This window comes from Microcaecilia unicolor, chromosome 1 (assembly GCF_901765095.1).
Source record: "Microcaecilia unicolor chromosome 1, aMicUni1.1, whole genome shotgun sequence".
Lineage (NCBI taxonomy): Eukaryota > Metazoa > Chordata > Amphibia > Gymnophiona > Siphonopidae > Microcaecilia > Microcaecilia unicolor.
In genome coordinates this window covers 136456423-136478774 of record NC_044031.1, presented here as the reverse complement: position 1 = coordinate 136478774, position 22352 = coordinate 136456423, and the positions used below count along the sequence as shown (strand labels likewise).

Here is a 22352-nt window from a genome sequence, read left to right as displayed (position 1 = left end):
CATGCTCTAAAAAAATTCCTGAATTTTTCTGGAGGGGCATGTCTGGGGGGCAGAGAGTGGGTGTGACAGTGCAAATTGGTTAATGCAGCCACATTACTGTGCGCTACTGATTAGCAAATGAGACTTTACCGCTTACAAACTGGTTGGTGGTAAGGATTCATGCATTGATTTTTCTTAATGGCCACACACTATTGGCAACATTTAGCAAATGACCATTAATTGGGAAAATGGAAAATTAAGCACACAGGAAAGACCCATGTAAGGGTGCACTAAGGTCATGTTTTACTGCAGCTTAGTACAAGGATGCCTAAGGGCTGAATGTTGGCAACTGCCAACTCTGTCCCTGGACCAGGGGCGTAGCTACATGGGCCACAGGGGCATGGGACCCCGTAGATTTGGCCCTGGTCCCCCCCCCCACCACCAAACCCTTCAATCCCCCTCCCGCCGCCAACCCTCCCCTGCTGGGGGAGGGTTGGTGGCAGCGGGAAAAGGGGGTCAAAAGGGTTGGTGCTGGGGGGGGCGGTGGTGGTGGTGGCAGCGGGAGGGGTCAAAAATGGCGGGAGGGGGGTCGGCAGCATGGGGGGCTAAAATGTGCCCCCTCACCTTGGGCTCTGGACCCCCCTCCCACCAAAGTCTGGCTATGCCCTGCCCTGGACTGCCCACAAACTAGCCGATTTCAACATGGGCAGTTCAAAGGGATATTCATCAACAGTTTCAAGTTAATTGCCACTGAATATCCTCAGATAGCCTCTCACAAATGATTTAAAACAGCCAGGCATCTCTCCAAAATATTTGATCAATCTCCAAAATAAATCTCAATCGTGGTTTGCAGACTGTCATATTTAAATTAAATGATTCCATTCTACCTAGTCATAATGTTCTGTTACGTATTGTGTTTTCATTGCAAGTAGTATACCTAAAAATACCTAAATAGGGACCACTGGTGATCTATTCTAATTGTATTACCACGTGGTGTTCAAAATATTCTGCTTCAAACAACTGCAGCTGGTTATAAATCACACTTATTTATTCTTACTTTTATTAAGAGGACCTCAAATCTTCCCAGCTTGGCTGTTCTATTCAGAACTCATTTGCATGATATTTTCTTACATGCGCTCAAGCTGTTTTCTGAAAGTATTTATTATCACTGGTCCTGTATTTACTATCAAAATCTTTCAACGGTCAGGTTTCTTACATCACTGAAAAAACCATGCCATAGTAGTGTACCATGCCATATTTGTATTGTTACTTGAATATTTTTACTGCTGTAATGGCCTATTGCTCCTGTTTGATCTATTCTTCCTGTACACCGCCTTGAGAGAATTCTTTCAAAAAGACAGTAAATAACCCCTAATAATAAATAAAGGGTGCAGATAGACTGAATAAAAAGCTTCCAGCCATATGATCCAGCCAGTCAAGGTGTTTCTTGCTGGGTGGTGTGAAGCAGATGTATGTTTTCATGGAGGCTCTTTGGAAATTGGTAGCTGTGAAGAGTCAGCCCTGCCTCTTTGCAAAGAAGCAATCTCTGTGTAACATGTTTTGCAGATGGTGCCACAGCTGACATTCTCACCTTTAAGGTTGATTTAGACTAGTGCCAGAAGCCTACCGGACCTGCTATTTGTTCAGCTTTCTTGGGATGTGCATTGGGTTTATAGTTTTGAATTCAGAAAATATTAATAAAATAAACTTTATGTACATAAAGAACTATGAATTAATGCACATGAAAAGGGCAATTCTATAACCTAGGCCCCCACAGTTAAACACGTATACAGTATATGCATAAATGTTCAGAATACTAGCACTTACCCCATGTACACATAGACCCTCATAAATACTAGCAGGGATCCTAAGTACTATTCTGCAAATGTAGAGTGCGTATTTGCAAGGTTGGCATACCCGGGGCCGGAGCATTGGCAGGGCTCCCACCAGTGGCGTAGCCAGGAATTTTCAACAGAGAGTGTGTCTTATGCTGCATTTCCCTCCCTCTCCCTCTCACTGCTCCCTTCCCTTCAGGTCCCCACAAAGCTCTCACAATTCGTACCCTCCCCCGCCCCCACCTCCGCCTTAAAATCCCCTCCCCTCCAGGCTTCACCTGGGCAGCGCCAGCAGCAGTGGCACTCATAGGCTGCCTGTGGCCTGCACTGGAACTCTCTCTGAACCATCCCGCTCTTCAAAAAATCAGGAAGTTGAATCAGAAAGGGCAGGATGGTTCAGGGAGAAAGCCCTGTTGCAGGCCACAGTCTATGATGCCACTGCCTGGGTGAAGACTGGAGGTGATTTTAAGGTACGGGGGAAGAGGGGATTGTGAGAGCTTTGCGGGGCCAAGAAGAGAAGGGAGAGATGTGGTGGGAGGGAGAAGGGAGGGCTGAGAAGGTGTGTATGCAACCCACACACCTTGAATGGATGGGCCACTGGCTCTCACTTACAGACTTGTTACATGCGACCCTGTCACATTTAGATGTAGAAATAAATGCTAAGGTTAGGTTGTCATTTTTACATGGTTTAAAGTTATTATGCCATAGCTTTAATATAGAGCATTCTACAACAGTCACAACAAAATAGGCATTGATTGGAAGAATACTTTTGTTCAATAATAACTTTATTTGTTTTATTTTACTTGTATAGGGTCTAAAGTATCCAGGAATTAAATGCTTTGCCCCGGATAAGCCAGGTGAAATATTTCTATTGGACTTGACGGATGAGAACCCAGTTCCCAGTCCACTGAAGATCAGTCCTGGATTTGATGTGGCTTCATTTAACCCCCATGGAATCAGCACATACATAGACCGTAAAGGTAAGCGAGGCTTAAGCAGTTGTCGAGTCACCATCAGTGAAAAAGTGTGGCTCCATAAAGATAACCAGGTCAATGTTCAGTTTGGAAAAGACATGTATGCCAAGAGGGCCTACCCATAACATGAAATGTCAATCGGGTTCTCCTGGGTACACTTAAGCCGAATTAGTGGAGCATGAAGCATTCTGGCTCTACAACTTAAACTTGTTTTCTATTGAATCTAAGGTGGACGGATTTGGAAAGGTGTCAAGCTCTGGGTAAAGAAAAGGGGAGGGGGTGGGAAGAGTTAAGGGAAGGGGGGACTAGAAAACGAACTTACCGGTTAGGGTAGGAGGATTATAAGGCATTGTCGTACTTGGCCTATATATTCTATAGGTTTTGTAAGATTGAGTTCATTACGGAACGGAGGAGGGCTATCAGGGACCAGGCTCTCTATCTGTACTGGAAAGCTGATTTCAGCAGGAATGTAGGACAGGGTGAGTCTACCCGTTTAATTTAATGGGAACCAATTAATAAACTAAATTTGGAAAGGGTGGGGGGAGGGGTGGGAAGGGGCAAAAGAAATAATGGTCAAATACAAATGATGGGATCACTATCAAGTTGGTACGCAGTTTGTTGGGGCGACATGAACGCATGTTACAATTGTTAAGCAGCTTTATGTTATGTAACTAAGAGAATGTTGATCCACAAGTGAAGGAGGGAGGGAATAGCTTCAAGAAGAGGGGAAGGGTTTAGGAATGGATAGGGGGGGAGAAAAGAGAATTTTGATGACTACTTTATTAGCTTATCTATGATTAGTTTGCTTAAAGGGTATGCTTTCCGATTTGAGCATGTCTGTTGGCTGCTTAATTGATTTTGTCATCAATAAAAAACTGTTGAATCATAAAACCCCAGCCACAGAAGTTAAATAAAGCTCAGATATTCACTATCTGCATAGCAAGGGGCACTGAATATCTGGGTAGAGAGGGCTCTACCCCCACTCTGCTGATAGGACAGGAAAAAAAAGCAGCTAACTTTATACACATAGCTAGCACTGCTCTCTGGATAACATGCTGCTCCTTACCACCCTACACTATCCGGATACTACCAGTCCTTTGGAATGCACTCCCCTCTCACCTACAACACCTTGATTTACCTACAAACCTTTAAGTCCCAGTTTAAAGCACACCTTTTTGTAGCTGCCTTTTGTTAGACCTGTGATGACTCTTCCCTTGGGGAGACCTCTGAACACAACTACTGCCCCCCCCCCCCCCCCAGTGACTCGATGTTTCGTTGCTTCTTTCCTATCATATTTTGTAGTTCTTTCTATCACCTCCCCTCCCCCATCGCCCCTTTTCATTCACTGGTATCCCACTCCTACTGTCCTTTGGTCTGTAAGGATATTCAGTGGCCCTATTTCAATAATACTGCCAAATATCCACAGAGAGCATCCGCTCAGAGAATTATCCAGATAATACCAGCCATTTTCCAGAAAATTCTTTTGAATATTGGGCCCAATGCCTTTGAGCCCTGTGCATCATCACTTGCCCTGTGCCAGTGACCAGGGATAATAATGACGTGAAATGTAGACTTCATTTCCTCAGCTCAGGGCCAATGATACCACACACTCCACGGGTTCTGATATACCATCTCCCAAATAATAATTATTTGCATTTCTGGTCGATATGCAAAGAGGGGCATAATCGAAAGGGACGTCCAAGTTCTGATGAGGAGTCCTCGGAAAACGTCCTATCCAGGGGCGGGGAAACCCATATTTTCGAAACAAGATGGACGTCCATCTTCGTTTCGATAATACGGTCGGGATGCCCAAATCCTGAAATTTGGTTGTCGCTTAGAGATGGTCGTCCCTAGATTTGGTCGTTTCTGATTTTCGGCATATGGAAACCAAGGACGTCCTCTCAGAAACGACAAATGCAAGCCATTTGGTCATGGGAGGAGCCAGCATTTAGTGCACTGGTCCCCCTGACATGCCAGGGACACCACCGGGCACTGCAGTGGACTTCATAATTGCTCCCAGGTACGTAGCTCCCTACCTTGTGTGCTGAGCCCCCAAAATCCACTACCCACAACTGTACACCACTACCATAGCCCTTACGGTGAAGGGGGGCACCTAGATGTGGGTACAGTGGGTTTCTGGTGGGTTTGGGAGGGCTTGCTGTTTCCTCCACAAACGTAATGGGGAGGGGGTGGGCCTGGGTCCACCTGTCTGAAGTTCACTTGCACCCACAAAAAACTTCTCCAGGTACTTGCATACTGCGTGTGATGGACCTGAGTATGACATCTGAGGCTGGCAATTATATTTTTTCAAGATGTTTTTGAGGGTGGAGGGGGTTAGTGACCACTGGGGGAGTAAGGGGAGGTCATCCCTGATTCTCTCCAGTGGTCATCTGGTCATTTCGGGCACCTTTTTGTACCTTGGTCATAAGAAAAACATGGCCAGGTAAAGGTGTCCAGAGTTTTCAGGGACGTCCTTGTTTCTTTTGATTATGGCTCGAGGACGTCCTAGTGTTAGGCACGCCCAGTCCCACTGTCACAGATTCCGGCGCTCCTACCGGCTGCTCCTCTGCGGGAGGCGGGAGCCGGTATCCTTTGCGGCGAGGGCCGGCCTTCTTGAGGTCGCGGCGGAGAGCCGGGGCTTGCTGCGGCGATGGCCGCCCAGTTCGGGGCTGAGGCCGTAGGCCGGTGATCGCGGCTTCCGGGGCCTCAATCGCCGGCTATGAGGTCCGTGCTTGCGCCACGGGGGAGAATGGTGCCGAGACGCGATGGCAGGCGTCTCTGCCACTTTCAGGCGTGGAACCCGAAGCTCCGCCTCAGAGGAGTTAGATTGGGAGGCCGGTGCGGTAGTCCCGCCTGGGAGGTCGGACGGGACCAACCAGAAGGGTTTCGTCAGTAACCGGGTTCCGATTGGCCGGCCATGTCGGCTGGGGCTGGCCGGTTTGAATGCTGACAGTATTTAAGGAGCGGGCTTGAGACAGGACTTTGCTTCAGGTTCTGTTTCCCGAGGTCAGTCTCCGTTTTTTCCAGGTTCAGTTCGTTTTCCGTGTTCTCCTGGTTTTGACCTTTGCTTTGTTTCTGGACTACTCTGCTAGCCGCCTGCTTTGACTACGCTGTGAGCTGCCTGCCCTGACCGGTTGCCTGTTTTGGACGCCTCTGTTTCCCACCTGCCCTCTTGGTTCCTGGTTCCAGTAGTGGGTCAGTTTGTGAACCCCGCGGTTTCCGGAAGTCCGTTGGCTGCCTGCAGCTGGGGCTCAAACCTCGGTGAGCGGTGGTCGCCGCGGGTGAAGACTTGGGGTTGCACGGCTGTCCTCTGAGGTCCTTCGGGGCCTCGCGGGACCTAAGGGCTCACTTTCTTTTCAGAACAAGACACCCACCTTCGCTACGCCTCCAATACCCCCCTTGAACTTGGCTGTCCCTGCGACGGACTGCAGTTACGGACGTCCAAAATCGGCTTTCGATTATACCGATTTGGACGACCCTGTGAGAAGGATGCCCATCTTCCGATTTATGTCAAAAGATGGGCATCCTTCTCTTTCGAAAATGAGCCCAAAAGTGGTTTAACCATCCAGAAATGGCTCCTGTCTGGTTAGGCCTCCAGTTCATGGCTAACCTCTAATTTTCAATGGTACTTAACCAGTTAGTGCCGCTGAAAATGTACGGTTAGTGCCTATGGTAAACTGCTATCTTGGGGGCTTTCCGGAGGTGGAATCAGCATTTGGCCAGTTAAGGGCCAATATTTAGTACTTAATCGGCCAAGTTAAATACATAAATAGGACCACATAAGTCAGTGCACCATAGCAGGTTAAGGGCTCATTATTGCACTTAACCGGCTATGCTTTAGCCAGCTGGAAATGCAGTTCCATAGCCAAGGCTGACCAGGAACAAACGAGTAGAATTTAGTTGATGGTAAAGTGTAATTGGTGAAGACTCCACACAGCACTGTGTTTGGCAGAAAGCCTGCTTCAGGAGTCTTATGTAATGTATGTTAGATCATCAAAAGGTAAATAACATTGGTACAAGCAGATGTAGAAATGTGGTCTTGAAAAAGACCTTTGTTGGAAAACTAGAAATCTGGCGTGAAATGAGATTTTTTTTCTTTTTCAATTGGAGCAAAGACAGCTCATTTCACACCGGATTTCTAGACCAGAGGTGTATAACTGCACTATAAATTGTTCCGTATATAGTTTGAACTGTACAGCACATATAGATAGTTCAAGACGTAAATAAATAAGTCAGGCCCCTGTACCGATTTCAGTGTTTCTACATAGTGTATACAGGAATAAGCCCCGTGGGCCCTAGATAGGTGGGTATAATCCCTCTCCCCAGGGTGCAGCAGATGCCATGGGTCCACCAGATCCAAAGCTGTACAAAAATTCACCAGACACTACTAACGGTGCAATCCCTACGTTCGGAGGAGCTATCTAAGGATGGAGCCAATACTAAAAGACCCTATTCTATAATGGCATTACTTGGTATCAGTGTACCTTAGATTTAGAAGCTCACAGGTACGCCATCCTTAGACCTAGTACAACTGTGATCAGGGGTGCGCATAACTGACAGCATTCTGTAAGTCAAAGTCCCACCTATATCCCACCCATACTCCACTATGCACAGTAGGCAGGTATTTACATAATAGTGTTTCAGTGGAATATTGGACGTGAAGAGACAGTAGATCTTTCCAGAAAGATGGTGCAGGCATAGAAGGTTCAAAGATGCTCTTCAGTACATCTAGTCAGTTTTCTGGCACATGTGTATAGCCTTGGAGTTTAGTGCTCTCACCAAGATAAGCATAGGTCAGATGGAGAAATCAGGCCTCTGGAGCATCAGAATGCTCTCATACCTTTTTCTGTTCTGCTGAAGAATTTCAGGAAGAATAATAGAGAAAATCGACAGGGATGTTTGCAGGAAGTGCTATTCTGAGAGCTGGGGTAGGGGCTAGAAAGCTTTTTTACCTGATAAATAGGTGTTAGATCTGCTTTCTAAAGAACAAGCAAAAAAATCAGTTATCCCCACAAGTAAAATTGTTGTCTTTTCCAAATACATATTCCAAGAGAGCTGTCATGGCTGCTGGTAAATCGAGCAAAATAAAAGCTACTTTCGCAGTGTCACACACAATCAAAAGGTCTGAACAAGACTCTCCATCACCACAAAAAAATGCTTGCTGCCAAGAGAATGGAAACTGAAAAGAAAAGCTTCTACAACCAAATTTGCCTCCTGGAGACTTGCATTTCTTGAGGATTACCTCAAGTTATAAAAGAGGCAGGCCTTTATTGCTTTCTATCAATAATGAATAGTTTCAAGTGTATTGATTTTGGAGATGATTTGGAGGGGCATTTCAAAAGAAAAGTCTAAGTTAGAATTTGGACGCTTAGAACTGATTTCTTAGGCACCATATATAGAATCTCCTCCTTAGCGAGTTGAGAGCATAAATCGTAATGCCAATTAGTGCTGATAATTGCTTAACATCTCTGGATAATTGCTTAATATCTGTGGTTAGGCACTTAAACCCCTATTAACTGGCCAGGAGCTATTCCTGGCTGGTTAGATAATTTTGAATATTGGGGGGGAGGGGGACTGTTTTGCTTTACTTTCACTACTCTGAGTGACTGTGTTTGCTGGGGGTCCATGCTACACCCTTCCACACTGCTATAGACAGGAACACAAGAAGAATTTTGCATCTTCCATAGGCAGAAAGTAGATAAACATATTTAACACAGCTAAGAGAAAACACAAAATATAGTTACCTTCAATTTGGGGTTGATGTTTAAAGCCCCTTTAACAAATATGTTTGCGTCTGAAACTTTGCTCTCTGTCCAAGTCTTATTACATGACCATACAGGTCACCAACCCCCTCCCACCCCCCAAAAAAATTTAAAACCATTTTTTTGGCCAGCCTCTATGCCAGCCTCAAATGTCATACCCAGCTCCATCACAGCAGTATGCAGGTCCCTGGAGCAGTTTTTAGTGGGTACTGCAGGCGGACCCAGGCCCCCCCCCCCCCCCCCCCCACACCTGTTACACTTGTGGTGGTAAATATACAGTGGTGGAAATAAGTATTTGATCCCTTGCTGATTTTGTACGTTTGCCCACTGACAAAGACATGAGCAGCCCATAATTGAAGGGTAGGTTATTGGTAACAGTGAGAGATAGCACATCACAAATTAAATCCGGAAAATCACATTGTGGAAAGTATATGAATTTATTTGCATTCTGCAGAGGGAAATAAGTATTTAATCCCTCTGGCAAACAAGACCTAATACTTGGTGGCAAAACCCTTGTTGGCAAGCACAGCGGTCAGACGTCTTCTGTAGTTGATGATGAGGTTTGCACACATGTCAGGAGGAATTTTGGTCCACTCCTCTTTGCAGATCATCTCTAAATCATTAAGAGTTCTGGGCTATCGCTTGGCAACTCGCAGCTTCAGCTCCCTCCATAAGTTTTCAATGGGATTAAGGTCTGGTGACTGGCTAGGCCACTCCATGACCCTAATGTGCTTCTTCCTGAGCCACTCCTTTGTTGCCTTGGCTGTATGTTTTGGGTCATTGTCGTGCTGGAAGACCCAGCCACGACCCATTTTTAAGACCCTGGCGGAGGGAAGGAGGTTGTCACTCAGAATTGTACGGTACATGGCCCCATCCATTCTCCCATTGATGCGGTGAAGTAGTCCTGTGCCCTTAGCAGAGAAACACCCCCAAAACATAACATTTCCACCTCCATGCTTGACAGTGGGGACGGTGTTCTTTGGGTCATAGGCAGCATTTCTCTTCCTCCAAACACGGCGAGTTGAGTTCATGCCAAAGAGCTCAATTTTGTCTCATCTGACCACAGCCCTTCTCCCAATCACCTCTCGGCATCATCCAGGTGTTCACTGGCAAACTTCAGACGGGCCGTCACATGTGCCTTCCGGAGCAGGGGGACCTTGCGGGCACTGCAGGATTGCAATCCGTTATGTCGTAATGTGTTACCAATGGTTTTCGTGGTGACAGTGGTCCCAGCTGCCTTGAGATCATTGACAAGTTCCCCCCTTGTAGTGTAGGCTGATTTCTAACCTTCCTCATGATCAAGGATACCCCACGAGGTGAGATTTTGCATGGAGCCCCAGATCTTTGTCGATTGACAGTCATTTTGTACTTCTTCCATTTTCTTACTATGGCACCAACAGTTGTCTCCTTCTCGCCCAGCGTCTTACTGATGGTTTTGTAGCCCATTCCAGCCTTGTGCAGGTGTATGATCTTGTCCCTGACATCCTTAGACAGCTCCTTGCTCTTGGCCATTTTGTAGAGGTTAGAGTCTGACTGATTCACTGAGTCTGTGGACAGGTGTCTTTCATACAGGTGACCATTGCCGACAGCTGTCTGTCATGCAGGTAACGAGTTGATTTGGAGCATCTACCTGGTCTGTAGGGGCCAGATCTCTTACTGGTTGGTGGGGGATCAAATACTTATTTCCCTCTGCAGAATGCAAATAAATTCATATACTTTCCACAATGTGATTTCCGGATTTAATTTGTGATGTGCTATCTCTCACTGTTACCAATAACCTACCCTTCAATTATGGGCTGCTCATGTCTTGTCAGTGGGCAAACTTACAAAATCAGCAAGGGATCAAATACTTATTTCCACCACTGTAGTAGATGATGGCAGAAAAAGACCTGCATGGTCCATCCAGTCTGCCCAACAAGATAAACTCATATGTGCTACTTTCTGTGTATACCTGACCTTGATTTGTATCTGCCATTTTCAGGGCACAGACTGTAGAAGTCTGCCCAGTACTAGCCCCGCCTCCCAACCACTAGCCCCGCCTCCCACCAGTGGCTCTGCCACCCAACTCCGCTAAGCTTCTGGGGATCCATTGCTTCTGAACAGGATTCCTTTGTTTATCCCACGCATGTTTGAATTCCGTTAATGTTTTCATCTCCACCACCTCCCACGGGAGGGCATTCCAAGTATCCACCACTCTCTCTGTGAAAAAATACTTCCTGCCATTTTTCTTGAGTCTGCCCCCTTCAATCTCATTTCATGTCTTCTAGTTCTACTGCCTTCCCATCTACGAAAAGGTTAGTTTGCAGATTTATACACGTATGTGTATGCATGTGTGTGCACATTTGTGTGTATGTTTGTGTGCGTATACATCTGTGCATGTGTGCATCTCTGCGTGCATGTGTGCATGCACATGTGTGTATGCATGTGCCCATGTGCATGTATGTGTAAATGTGTGTGCATACATATACTTTGTATGCCTGTGTGTGCACATTTGTGTTTATATGCATATACATGTGTGTGCATGTATTAATGTGTGTGTGCACATGCATGCATATGTGGTTTGCATGCATGTGTATGCACATTTGTGTGTGTGTGTACATTTGTGTGTGCATGTATTTGCTCATGTGCATATGTGTATGTGTACATGTATGAATGCGTGTGTATGTGGATGTGTTGTGAAAGTGTTTGGTGTCCTAGCTACACTAAGTTTCCGATGGAGAAGATATGAAGACTCTGTCAGGATGGGATGTTTTCAGCTCTACACAAACAACTCTGCCTGTGCTGGTACAGGCTCTTTACAGCACTGAGACTGTGAGTACAATTTCTCTATTGCATGAATGTTTTTACTGGTTAAATGTGTTTACCTCTTTCTGAATGTGGACTGTACTGAGACTGTATCATATTTTTCTTATTGTTGTTAGTGCAATTTAATTGCTGTTCTAATTGTGTTGCAGCTGTTGCATACCGCCATGGGTAAATTTCTTTTAAAATGCAGTCAATCTTCTGAGTGGAACCTTCTTGTTTGTATCACGCTTTGTACTTCAATTCTTTCATCCCTCTTCATGGTTTTGTTTCTCAATAAAAGGTATTCCAGCCAGCAGAAAATCCAGGGCGGGAGCATAAAGACCAGAAACACAGGAACATTTATTTTATTTATTTATTTTATTAGATTTGTATACCACATTTTCCCACCTATTTGCAGGCTCAATGTGGCTTACATAGTTTTGTTAACATTGTCATTCCAGGATATCAGAAACAGTTAGTATTGTGCAGAGATTAAGTGAGGGAAGAAAGAAGAAGGAAGGGAGTGATTAGGGTAATTATGGAAGGTGGGCTTTCATAACTGAGTGGGTTGGTGAGGTGGATTAGTGAGGCTATAGGTTTCTCATTGTAGGCCTTGTTGAAGAAATATGTCTTCAGAGATTTGCGAAAGAGAGTTGTTTCTTCGATTGTTTCAGGTCTGTAGGTAGTGCATTCCATAACTACGTGCTCATGTAAGAGAAGGTAGTGGCATGCATCATCTTGTATTTTAGTCCTTTACAGCTGGGGAAGTGCAGATTGAGAAATTTGCGGGATGATCTTGTGGCATTTCTGGGGGGTAGGTCCACAAGGTTTAGCATGTAGATTGGGGCGTCTGCGTGAATGATTTTGTGTACAATCGTGCAGATCTTGAATGCAATGCGTTCCTTGAGTGGGAGCCAGTGAAGTTTCTCTCTTAGGGGTTTTGTACTTTCATATTTAGTTTTTCCAAAGATGAGTCTGGCGGCAGTATTCTGGGCAGTTTGGAGTTTTTTGATAATCTGTTCTTTGCAGCCAGCGCACAGTGCATTGCAGTAGTCCAGATGACTTATTACCATTGACTGTACCAGGGTACGGAAGATGTATCTCGGGAAGAAAGGTTTTACTCTTTTGAGTTTCCACATGGAGTAGAACATGTTTTTCACTTGGGCATCAAGAGTGAGGTTTCGATCAATGGTGACTCCAAGAATTTTCAAGTTTTTTAGACCAGAAGGGAACTTTATGGTGTGATTATGGTGGAGAAGTTTTTTGTGTTGTTGTGAGGTGAGTACAAGACGTGTTTTTTTTCTGCGTTAAGTTTTAGTTGAAATACATCTGCCCAGGTGTGCATTATTTTGAGCTTTGGTTGATCTCGTTGGTGATTTCATTTAGATCATGTTTGAACGGGATGTAAATTGTGACGTCATCTGCATATACTGTATGTAGGGGTTGAGGTTTTGGTTGGCTAGAAGTTTGGCTAAAGGTATCATCATTAGGTTGAATAAGGTTGGTGAGAGGGGGGATCCTTGGGGGACTCCACATTCAGGTATCCATGGGGGTGATCTGTCCGCGTTTGTTGTTACTTGGTATGATCTTGTGGTCAGGAATCCTTTGAACCATTTAAGAACTGTGTCTCCTACTCCAAAGTATTCTAGTATATGTAATAGTATTTCATGATTAACCATGTCAAAGGCACTGGACATGTCGAATTGTAGGAGGAGTATGTTGTTACCAGTTGCAATTGCTTGTTTGAATGAGTTCATTGCAGACACTAGAACAGTTTCAGTACTGTGATTTAACCGAAATCCTGATTGAGACTCTTGCAGAATTGAGTGTTTATTTAGGTATTCAGTGAGTTGTTTCGTCACTATGCCTTCCATGAGTTTGGCTATACGTGGAATAGATGCTACTGGGCGGTAGTTGGTTAGGTCCATTGTGTTTTTCTTAGCATCTTTCGGTAGCGAGGTAAGTAGGATGTTTCCTTTATCCATGGGAAAAAGTCCATTTTGAAGCCTGTGATTTACGTGGTTCGTGAGGTCTGTTTTGAATTGTTTGGGTGCGGATCTTATTAGACTATTAGGGCAAATGTCTAATTTGCATTGTGATTTGGCGTATTTCCCGAGCCAATGTGAGATTTCATGTGATGAGAGCGTGTCAAAGTTGGTCCATGATCGATCTGCTGGGCATTCCCTGAGGTTTGGGTCTAGACATTCAAGGATATTTGTGTAATCCGTTATATTGGTAGGTATCGTGAGTCGGAGTTTTATGATTTTTTCCTTGAAGTAATTTGCAAGATTGGTTGCTGATGGGGTATCTGTGTTGTTGGAGGTTACCGTAGTAGTATTTAGGAGATTGTTTACGAGTGAGAAGAGTTTGTGTGTATCCTTGTAACTTGGTCCTATTTTGGTTTTGTAATACGTCCTTTTAGTTTGTCTGATAGTGTATTTGTATTTTCTTTGTAGTTGTTTCCAGTCTTTGTGTGTTTTCGTCTTTTTTCTTGTTCCATGCTCTTTCTAATCTTCTGACCTGTGTTTTTAGTTCTTTCAATTCTTCGTTATACCATGGTATTGAGTTTTTTTCTGTGTGAGGTTCTGGTTTGAAGTGGCGCTATATTGTCTAGTATTATTCTGCATCTGTTATCCCATTCTTGAAGAAATTGGAGTGATTCTGTAGGTGTTGTCCATTCATCGATGTAGAATTGTTGCCAGAATATTAGTGGGTCTGTTTTGTCTCTCGTATTATAGGTTTGCTGTTTTTGTTGTGTCTTTTTTTGTTCTCCAGTGGGGGGAGATGTTCGCACTGTAGTGATCGGACCATGGCCTGGCTGTCCATTTTGTGTCTTATTAGTGTGAGATTTGGTTCTGATGAGAATTTGTGGGTGATGATGTCTAGTGTATGTCCTTTGTTATGGGTGGGTTATATGTTTGGTCAGTGGAGCTCCCATAGTTGGAGGAAGTCTTTGCACTCGCGTACATTGCTTGAGTTAGAATCTTCAAGGTGAAGGTTGATGTGTCCTGCTATGAGAAGGTTCTGGGTGGAAACACAAGTATTCGATAAGAAATCCAGAAAGTGCATTTGTAAGTCTTGCCAATTGCCCGGGGGTCTGTAAAATAAGATTAGGTTTAGGTGATCACGTAGGTTGGAGTGGTTGATTCTGACTGAGGCTATTTCGAGTTGGGGAAGAATAGATTCTGCTGCTGTTGTGACTGTGAATTTAGATTTATAGATTATTGCTATGCCTCCTCCTCTTTTTCCTCTCTTGTCCAGTGGGTAATTTTGTAACCTGGAGGATAGAGCTCTAAAATTATTGGATCTTTGGGGCCATGGATCCAAGTTTCGCTGATAAGTAGAAAGTCGAGATGGTCAGCTGTAATCCAGTCAGTTAGTATCGTGGTTTTATTGACTGCCGATCTGGCATTGATGTATCCTATTTGTATTTGTTGGTAGTGTTCAGTTGGTTTTGAGGTAGTGATAATTTTTATCAGCTGTCTGTCTTCTTGATGTATAAGTTTATGTCCTTTTGTTCCTTTCTGTTGATGGTGACCGTGGTTAGTAGGTTTTTTTGTGCCATTGTTTAATTTTTTGGATAGGCATGTTGTGTGGGTGGTTTGTGAATTGTGGGAGTAGTGTTGTCTATATTAGGGATTGTGGGTGCGTGGTGGGTTAGGGAGAGACAGTAGGTAATTAGGAATAATAATTTGCTGGGGTTCATATCAGTGTTAGTTATTTTGGGAGCGTTTAGCAAATTACAATTCAAGATGCAGTATGAAACTATGAGATGCCTAATAAACATTTAGAAGGTACTTAGCAGGTTATAAATCATGCTTCAGTATGGTACTATGAGATGCGTAGCAAACATTTAACCAACATTTAAATTACAGTTTTAGATGCAATATTATGTTGTGAGATGCCTAATACGCAGTTAAAAAGCATTACAGATCTTGCTTCAGTAAAATGCTATGGAAAACCTAGCAAACATTTAAAAGGCATTTAAATTTCAGTGTCAGCATTAATCATATATTAAGCAGTTTTGAGTGAATATCAAGCGGTAACAATATTAAGCACTGTCAGCCTCAAGCGGTATATCGTATCAAGCAGTGTCAGATGGGTGTGTAACATTGTATCATTGTGTGAAAAGAGTTCCTCAGAAGAGTCTATACTTGTAGGTATATACCTGCAATTTGCCTCATTCCGTATTGCGTTCCACGTGTTTCTTCATCGGTGTATGCGATCGCGGCGGCTCGCGTGTATGGGCTGGGCTGTCTAGGGCTCCCTCAGGCCCTACCAGCCCTTCCCAGGTCGTTGGTTGGAGAAGATCACGGGCCCGTGTGTCTGGGTGTTTCATTGCTCACTGTAGCCTGTCTGCGCGCTCAGGCCGTTGCCGGAGAAGATTGTTCGTTGCTCCCACCATGTGCAGTCGTGGGCTCCTCTCACATCCACAGCGGCGGTTCTACCCTTGTCGCCTTGTCGGCCTTTCGCTCCGACCTCGCCTAGGCTCCGGTCCTCTCTCCCATCCTCAGTGGAAGCGTCACATCCGTGGACTCGCTGGTCCGTCGCTCCCGTCTTGTGTAGGCACAGTTCTCTCTCCTTTCCGTAGCTGTGGTAACTCGCTCGCAGACTTGCCTATCTGCTGTTCTCGCCCTTGCAGGCTTGGGGCTGCTCAAGGACCCCGATTCCTCTGGCGGCAGTGCTCCCCGGGTTGGGTGCCCGCTCTCCGCTGCTCTCATTCTGAACCGCCCTCGGTGTGGCGCCACAGGCTCCGTCTCTCTCTTATATCAGCTGTTTTTCTTGGACTCCTGAGACCTGGTTGCAGTGCACAGCTAGACCAGGCTGCTACTGCAATTTGTCCCTGTTCGCTGCAGCCTTAAGCACATCTGTAATGTATCTTCATATACTGGCATGTCCTGCTGCTGGCCAGTTTGAGGAACTGGTCTGTCTCCTATCGTGGCTCACAGTGTTACTGCCCTTTGCTTAAAGGAAGTTGCTCATCACTCCAGGATCTGCTCAAGGGCAGCTGGCACAGCAGAGAAAAGAATGAAAGTGAAGCAAGGCACAGTGCCCCACTGGGTGCACGGAGCCACCACTAACATGGCGCCGTGCCCCGACAGGCATGCTCACTAATGCCAGCGGGGTGCGAGGTGGGTGAGCTGGGCATGTTCCCACCCCCAGGGGCACCCCGCTGGAAAGGGTGGGGAACAAAAGGGGTTTTAAAACCCCTGGGTGGAGCCCGAACGTCCTCTTCTGGCGTCCAGGCATCAGCATGCACCCAGCCCCCCCTCCCGGTTTAATGTGGATATGTACATGTATATATTTTGTCGCAGCTTTGGCGGGGTACCCAAGCCTGATGGTGTAAGGTAGGCAGCTGGGATAGCTGCACTTACAGTTGAGCACCCTTGCTGTGTGGCGGGGAGCTCTGTATACAATTGGTCAGTCTTGCTCATGACGGTGGACTGGGTTGGCTTCTAAGCCGGAAGGTTGATTGGCTTGGGTATACCCAGGGTTATGATGTTTGTATTTAAAATAAAGCTGCGGCCAAGTTGTGCCATGTTAAGAAAATACCATGTGTCTTGTTATTATTCCAACATCACGAATACCCTTAGGCCCGAGGGGTCTTGGCTGCCTATGTTACAGATGAAATAAGGTCATTGAGAAGTTCTGGAGTTGAATAGCTCTACATTGTAGGGCTGTAGATCAGTGGCGTAGCCAGACAGCCAATTTTGGGTGGGCCTGAGCCTAAAGTGGGTGGGCACAAAATTCTCTGCCCCGCCATTCCTCCACCTCAAAATATAAATACTTTAACTAATGAGGATCCTCAAGCTCTGTTAGCTGAAGACTTTCTCCGAAGGCAGCCAGAACTCCCTTTTACCAAGCTTGGCAGGCAGCAGCAATGTATCCTAAGCCACTAATGCCAGCACCACATGCGTGCTTAGTAGTCGGTGGCTCAAGGATGCTGTCACTGACTGGATTTGGTAGAAGGGAATTCTGGCTGCCTTTGGAGGAGGTTCTCAGCTGGGGATGCTTGGGGTTCCCCACCAGTTATAAAGCAAGGGTCAGGGCCAGTGTTAGACATGCTATGGCCCAGGTCAGAAAATAAAGGAGGGCACTTTCTCTGATCCCCTCTCCTCCCTGCCTCCCCTCCAATTTCCCCACTGCCAATACTAATCACACTGACAGACCTTCACCAAATACAGACCAAGGGATCACAAATTAGGAATTAAAATATTTACACAAAAATTGAATTGAGAATCCCAAGAAGTTAAACTTAACATATACTACAACACTGGAAAAACAACAACAGAAATGCATTTCCTTTCTATTGAACACAATGCAAAGACAATTGCTATGCACATTTCCGAAAGCTAATATATTCCATTTAAAACATTCAAAATAAAATGCTTTTTTCTACCTTTGTTGTCTGGATGTTTTATTTTTCCATTATGTTGGTTCCAATTTCCTGTCATCTACTAATTCTCCTTCAAGCGGCTGCTGTACATTTGTCTTCTCTCTGCTGTCTATTCCCTCACTACACCTACCTCTGATATAATGATCATTCCTTTTTAGTTCTGTCCTCTCATTTTTTTCTTTTCTGCCTCTGTCAACTCAAATTTCACCCTCTCTCATCCTTCTCCTCCTTTTTACTTTTCAGCTACCTATCCGATTTCTATCTTCTTCTTTCGCCCACTAGCTCTCTCATTTCCCATCTCACTCCTTCCCCAGGCTTCCATTCCCTTCCATCTTTATCTATTCTCCATTACCATATTTCTACCCTCTGTAATCACTATTATCTCATCCATTTTCTTGCCACCCTTCTCCTCCCCTTCCTGGCCTTTCCCACATAGTTCCACCATTCCCAGCGCCTTCCTCCCTCCACCTTTCTAGCCCAGCATCTGCTCTCTCTTTCTTCCATCCCCACCTTTGTAGCCTGATATATCTTGTCCTCTCTTCCCTCCTGTCCTGTTTCCCATGGTCCAGCATATCTCCTTCTCTCTATCCCCCTCTCTTGTACCCCAGAGCCAACTTCTCTCTTCCCCCTCCCTCTCACCCACCCATGCAGCATTCATGCCCTTCCTCCACCATGTCCAATATTTTTGCCTCGATCTCACTGTCCACCATTTCTCTCCCCCCCCCTCCTTTGTGCCCCAGGTCCAACATTTCTCTCTTCCACCCCCCCCCCCCCCCCATGCAGCATCTCTCCCTTCTTCACTTCCAGTGCCCCCCCCCCCGGTCCAGCACTTTTCTCCCCTTCCCCTCCTCCAACCGGTCCAACACTTTTCTCCCTTCCCCGCCTCCAGTCTCCGATCTGGCACCTCTGTACTTTTTTTCCTCCCTGCTTCTAATGCAGTGTCTGCTACTTACAGCATGAACTACCCGGCAGCGATTCGCATGAGTCGCACCTTGCAGTAGCTCCGGAGTTCCCGCCACCTCCCGTCCTAATAGGAAGTTGCGTCATTGAGGGCGTGACGCGTCAGAGCGAACGCCGGAGCCAGCCTGTGCTGTAAGTTTGAATCGCTGTGGCAGAAACAGGGAGGAAAAAAAAAAAAGGGCCAGATCTGTGGTAGTGGAGGGAAGGGATCATGGGTGGTCGGGGTGCGCTATGCCTGGGTGGGCCTTGGGCTTAAGTGGGTGGGCCTGGGCCCACCCGTGGCTACGCCCCAGCTGTAGATGCTCAGGGAACACTTTCATCTCTGCAGCTTTGAAATGCGGGGAGCTGAGATCCAGGCCAGGGATAAGGCTGCAGGCCCAGTTACCAGTCAGTTTCCTAATTTATGAGGGCTGAGCTACGGCTCCCATTTTTCCCTCCAGTGCAGAAGTCCATTTTTTTACGCTCCCTCACTAATTCTGCTGGATATTCAATGCTGGGTCGTGTCCGGGCACGTCCTTCTCTGATATGCAACACCTTATTGAACTGCCTTCACACAATGCATCAGCATCGTCTAGAGATTACCTTACTCTCCATTTTCCTAGTTGCAAGAAACTACTTTACAAGTAAGTTCATGCTGCAGTACAAAAAAAGTACAAAAAACTGGAATTCCTTACCTAAACAACTAAGGCGTATCAATGATTACCTGAAGTTTCGTAAACTACTGAAAAACTTCCTAATACCTCCCTCACCAAGGAAAACAGTTATTAAATTTGCTATCACGCTGCCCCGTTCAGACTGTTCCACTACTCGTGCTTCTTGTCTCCATAAGCAAATGTATTCTGTGAACTCACAGCTACTTATCCTATGATAATGTACACAATATTGATGCTGTAATTGCTTTTTTCTCTACAACTTACTTTACAAATTCAGTTATGTATCTAATCTTATTTGTAGTTAATGTTAATGTTATCGTGATTGTAAGCTACATTGAACACGAGCATGTTTGAGATAATGCGGGATACAAATGTCATAAATAAATATTTTGCTTTGCCAGCTAACACATAGCCGGCCAAGTGCGATATTCAGCACTTAACTGGCTATGAATTACCGCATAAAGGGGCCATTTTACAAAGCAGCGGTAAGCCCAATGCAGGCTTACCACTCGCTTTTCTAGGACTACCGCCAGCCTAACATGGCCATCAGCGATAGTCCCGCCCCAAGCGTGTGCCATTTCCAGAGGAAAAAGAAAACCCCTGGAAATGGCTTGCGCGGTGCCAATCCGGCGGTAATTGGGCATCGCTGCGTGCTGTCTGGTTACTGTCGGGTTACTGCCAGAGCCCTTATCGCCACCTCAATGGGTGGAGGTCAGGGCTCCCCACTGCATGGCCATGTGGTAAGAGCTCTCACTACGTGCCCGTTTTTTTTTCAGCTTTTACTGGCGGCAGAAAAAACAGCCCTGATGTGCGGGGAAAAACGGACTCCGCCGTTAGCGCAGGGCCCTTTTTCCCGCAGCTTGGTAAAAGGACCCCAAAGATAGGATTGATTTTTATATGGCCCCATTTACGCAGTTAGGGGTTCTTTTACAAAGGCACAGCAGCATTTTTAGTGTGTGCTAAAAATAAGCATGCACTAAACGCTAGAGACACCCATAGGAATATGTGGGTGTGTCCAGCAGTTTGTCTGTGCTAAAACTTAGTGTGCACTAAAAACGCTTGCACGCCTTTGTAAAAGACTCCCTTAACCTGGCTGGTTAAGTTCTGAATATTGGCGCTTTACTGACCAAGTGCCAATTCTGCTCCTGGAATGCCCCCAAAATAGCTGGTTTACAGTTGGGTACAAACTGGTTATTTTCATCAGGCACTAACCGGTTAACCCCCCTCCTTTTCACAAAGCTGCACTAACGGCTGACGGTGCGGTAATGCCGACAGAGCATTCAAAGAGAATTACCACATTGCCACACAGCTTTGTACAAGAGGGGGGAAAGTGTGGTTGAAAATGACCAGTTAGCCCCGAACAAGTGATATTATGCACTCTGGTCCATAAAATTATTTATGGTGAAGCCCTACATGTCCGACCTCATAGACTTACCACCCAGGAACACTAAAAGATCAGCACGCACATTCCTGAACCTCCACTACCCCAGCTGCAAAGGACTAAAATATAAATCAACATATACATCCAGCTTCTCCTAGATAAGCATTCAGCTTTGGAATGCATTAACACTCGCCGTGAAAAAAATGCACGACCTAACTAACTTTCGGAGATCACTGAAGACCAGCCTGTTCAACAAAGCATACCACACTGATCCATCCTAATACCAGACAACGAACCTCAAGCTAGAACTGGATAAAACCTAACTCTCTATACTTGACTACCAAGGTCTACTCTACCACGAATGAACTCTAACGCAATATCACTTTATCCTTCATTCTGAATATGTACTCTCTTACTTGACTGCTTAATCTACTATGTCAATCATGATCTTTACTCTAATACCACCTGTATCTCTCACTCTGAAAATGGCGATCGCCATGACGGAACAATGTAAGCCACCTTGAGCCTGCAAATAGGTGGGAAAATGTGGGATACAAATACAACAAATAATAATTTAACTGGCCAGGAGCCATTTCTGGCTGATTAAACTGTGTTGAATATCGACCCCAACGTGTATTCAGCATTCTGGAAAGAGAAATGTTTTACAGCACTCGCTGAAAACATTACATGATCCCTAACGCATCAATAAATCTCTTTTATATGAGGTCCATTGGTTACCAATGAGAGAGAGAATATCATATTCTATGTGTTTTCATTCATCAAATTCTGTTTAGTCAAGCCCCATCATCTATGAATAATCTTATTGAATTACACCCTTGTAATGTTGTTTCTTCTTCTAGAGAATATCTTCTTAGAATGTGATATATAAAACATTTCACTCTGATAATTTCTCCTATCAAGGCACCAAACTTTGGAATTCTTTTCCTAAATCAATCAAGTTTATAGATGATTACCTAACTTTCAGAAGTCTTCTAAAAACCACATTTCTTCAGTCTGGCCTTTCCGAATACAAATAACTCTTATGTGAAATTTACCCACATCCTTTTCTTAATCTTGTTTCATCCTTATCTAGTCCTGCCTAGTTATGCTGTCACCTATCCACCCTTAATTATTTGTCCTTGAGATAGTCTAAATCCCTGGTTACTTACTGCACGTGTATTAATTTGCTTCTTGATATTGTAATTTGTGTTATATTCTGTATATTATTGTTCACTTATTGTTTGTTTATAAGCCACATTGAACAGCACTGCCGGCACTGGAGCAGATATTTCAATGCTCTATAAAATGGGATTATGGCTCTCTTCTTTTAAGGGAACAACAGTCTGATGGATCAGGTCTTGACGGTGCCATAACAGATTTTTTTTATAACTCCCCTTTTGCTTGTTAAAAGGGCAATCCTTTCCCACTGGGTGGGGGGAGAGCCCCCGTTCCAGGGACAGTGACTGGCAGGCATGAGGGAGATACAACCATATCTCAAAAATGGCTATCAGTCATCTTTTCACCCTGAAAAAAAGTCGTATTGTGGTGCTGTTTTTTGAGTATGTATTCTATCCCAACTTAGAATTGTTCTACATATCATGGTTCTTCTCTATGGGGGTGGGGAGGG

The 22352-nt window shown here is 45.1% G+C and overlaps 1 protein-coding gene across 1 annotated transcript in view; it reads left to right on the top strand.

Annotated features, from left to right (window-relative positions):
* LOC115468752 (serum paraoxonase/arylesterase 2-like) overlaps positions 1-22352 on the top strand; it is a 72460-nt gene that overhangs the window by 26400 nt on the left and 23708 nt on the right. Inside the window, exon 4 of the mRNA XM_030200712.1 lies at positions 2626-2794. Within this exon, the coding sequence (XP_030056572.1) occupies positions 2626-2794 (169 nt within the window). The remainder of the gene's footprint in view (positions 1-2625; positions 2795-22352) is intronic.